The 1672-nt window shown below is 39.6% G+C and overlaps 1 protein-coding gene across 1 annotated transcript; it reads right to left on the reverse strand.

Moving 5' to 3' along the window:
• Positions 1-317: 317 nt before the first annotated feature.
• On the reverse strand, positions 318-1436 carry LOC125595463 (putative F-box protein At1g32420). Its single transcript, XM_048771243.1, has one exon. It carries the CDS (start codon positions 1434-1436, stop codon positions 318-320), a length of 1119 nt encoding a protein of 372 aa, XP_048627200.1.
• Positions 1437-1672: the final 236 nt, after the last annotated feature.

Below are 1672 nucleotides of genomic sequence, written 5' to 3' on the forward strand. Positions count from 1 at the left end.
ATATCATCTTGTTTAAACATTATTCAATAAATAATGCTAACACAATTAATAAACAAGAATGCAAACCATAGAGTTTATAACGAACAAAAGATAGTTTATTACTAATAAGACAATATTTTATCTTCTATGTTATTTATGACTCTACTTCTGTTCTATTCCGATCATCATTAGATAACCTTATTAACGTGAAAAAAAGAACCCGACTACATACCCTCATTCCCTCAATAGAGGAATTATATTTAACTTGTGTTTCAGTCATTATAACTCGACCACAATGATATTATTAATATTGAAAAAATTTCAACCGAAGCAAGGAATTACATCAAAGACATAATATTCTCAACAGGATCCGTGACAGGCCAGATCCTAACGAGATCAGTGCCTCCTAACCTTGGTGACTGGATTACAAAACTTCTACGACTATTTATGTTTGGATTATAGTAATAACCCTCTGACCCTAAGTAATAATAAAAATAAGGGACTATAACGATTTCACCACCAGGATGTGTCACACCAAATCTGCACATAGATCTTGGTATTCCTTGAAGCACAGCCATGTGTGTAATCTTCGACCACTCTTGCTTCTCCGCATTCTCCATAACCCACACATCCATATCCTCATTGTTGAGGTAGTTGTAACATATGCATCCTAACTTCCCTTGGTAGTCTACAAGAGATGATTTTCCATACCTTACATTTAATTTTTCCGGAACCTGAAATACATGACTAAACTTCTCAGACACAACATTGAAGCTAATGATAACATTTCTCTGATTCTCCGCCTTTGCTGTGTAATAGATTGTCCCTCCGATGCAAACTGCAGTTCCGAATGGACTGTGACGTTCGATGCAGCATTTGATATTCCTCCACTCCTTTCCGAGATCTCCCAACGTGAAAACTTTATAAGACTGCTCCGGCTCACTTGTTGGCCTTGCTATGCACGCTACTTTGTACTGATTCCTCATCGGGTCGTACCCGAATAAGTAGAACCGCCTTGGGGGTATACCTGTATCGGGTAAGGGAACAGAACGCCTTGTGGTAGGGTTGTGCAACGTGAACTGACCACGAGTACATGACCAAAACCCGATCAAGCCGCGAACGTATTGAAACTCTCTCGCTGTTGCGGTCATGGCAAACATTTTCTCTACGATTTGGTTTCTTTCGCTTCTAATTTGACGAGAGTAAGTGTACGAGAAGACCACACCACAGTCTAACAAAGTATCCAATATGAAGTGTGGAGCATCAGGCGAGGGTTGACTCAAAGACCGAGTCACGACGGAGTTTTTGACTATGTAGTCGTCGATAATAGTTCTCCATTGCTTAGAGACGCATCGGGTCCTCGCGAGGGACTTTGCTGGAAGTCTGTGGAGGATCTCTACGGTTAGATCCAGAGGTGTGTTGATACCATCACCGGATCTTTTTCTTTTTCTGGCCATAAGATGTCAGAAGTTGCGTACACCCTTTTGTTGTCCCTTGTTTGTAGTTGTTTGTTCTATTCCTTATCTTCTAACACAAACCCTAACATATATATACGTACACCCTTTTGTTGTCCCTTTTGTTGTTGGTCAACTAATGCATGAACCAAATCTAGCCAACAAATGGAGAAACAAACAAATGCATGAACGAAAAAGATAACATATCATTTCTTCCTTTTTTTGGGGTCAAATCATAT

The sequence above is a fragment of the Brassica napus genome, unplaced genomic scaffold (assembly GCF_020379485.1).
Source record: "Brassica napus cultivar Da-Ae unplaced genomic scaffold, Da-Ae ScsIHWf_1071;HRSCAF=1524, whole genome shotgun sequence".
Taxonomy (NCBI): domain Eukaryota; kingdom Viridiplantae; phylum Streptophyta; class Magnoliopsida; order Brassicales; family Brassicaceae; genus Brassica; species Brassica napus.

Bases quoted from the DNA above. Each gene is read 5' to 3' on its own strand.
- LOC125595463 (XM_048771243.1), bottom strand. From the start codon at position 1,436: ATGGCCAGAAAAAGAAAAAGATCCGGTGATGGTATCAACACACCTCTG.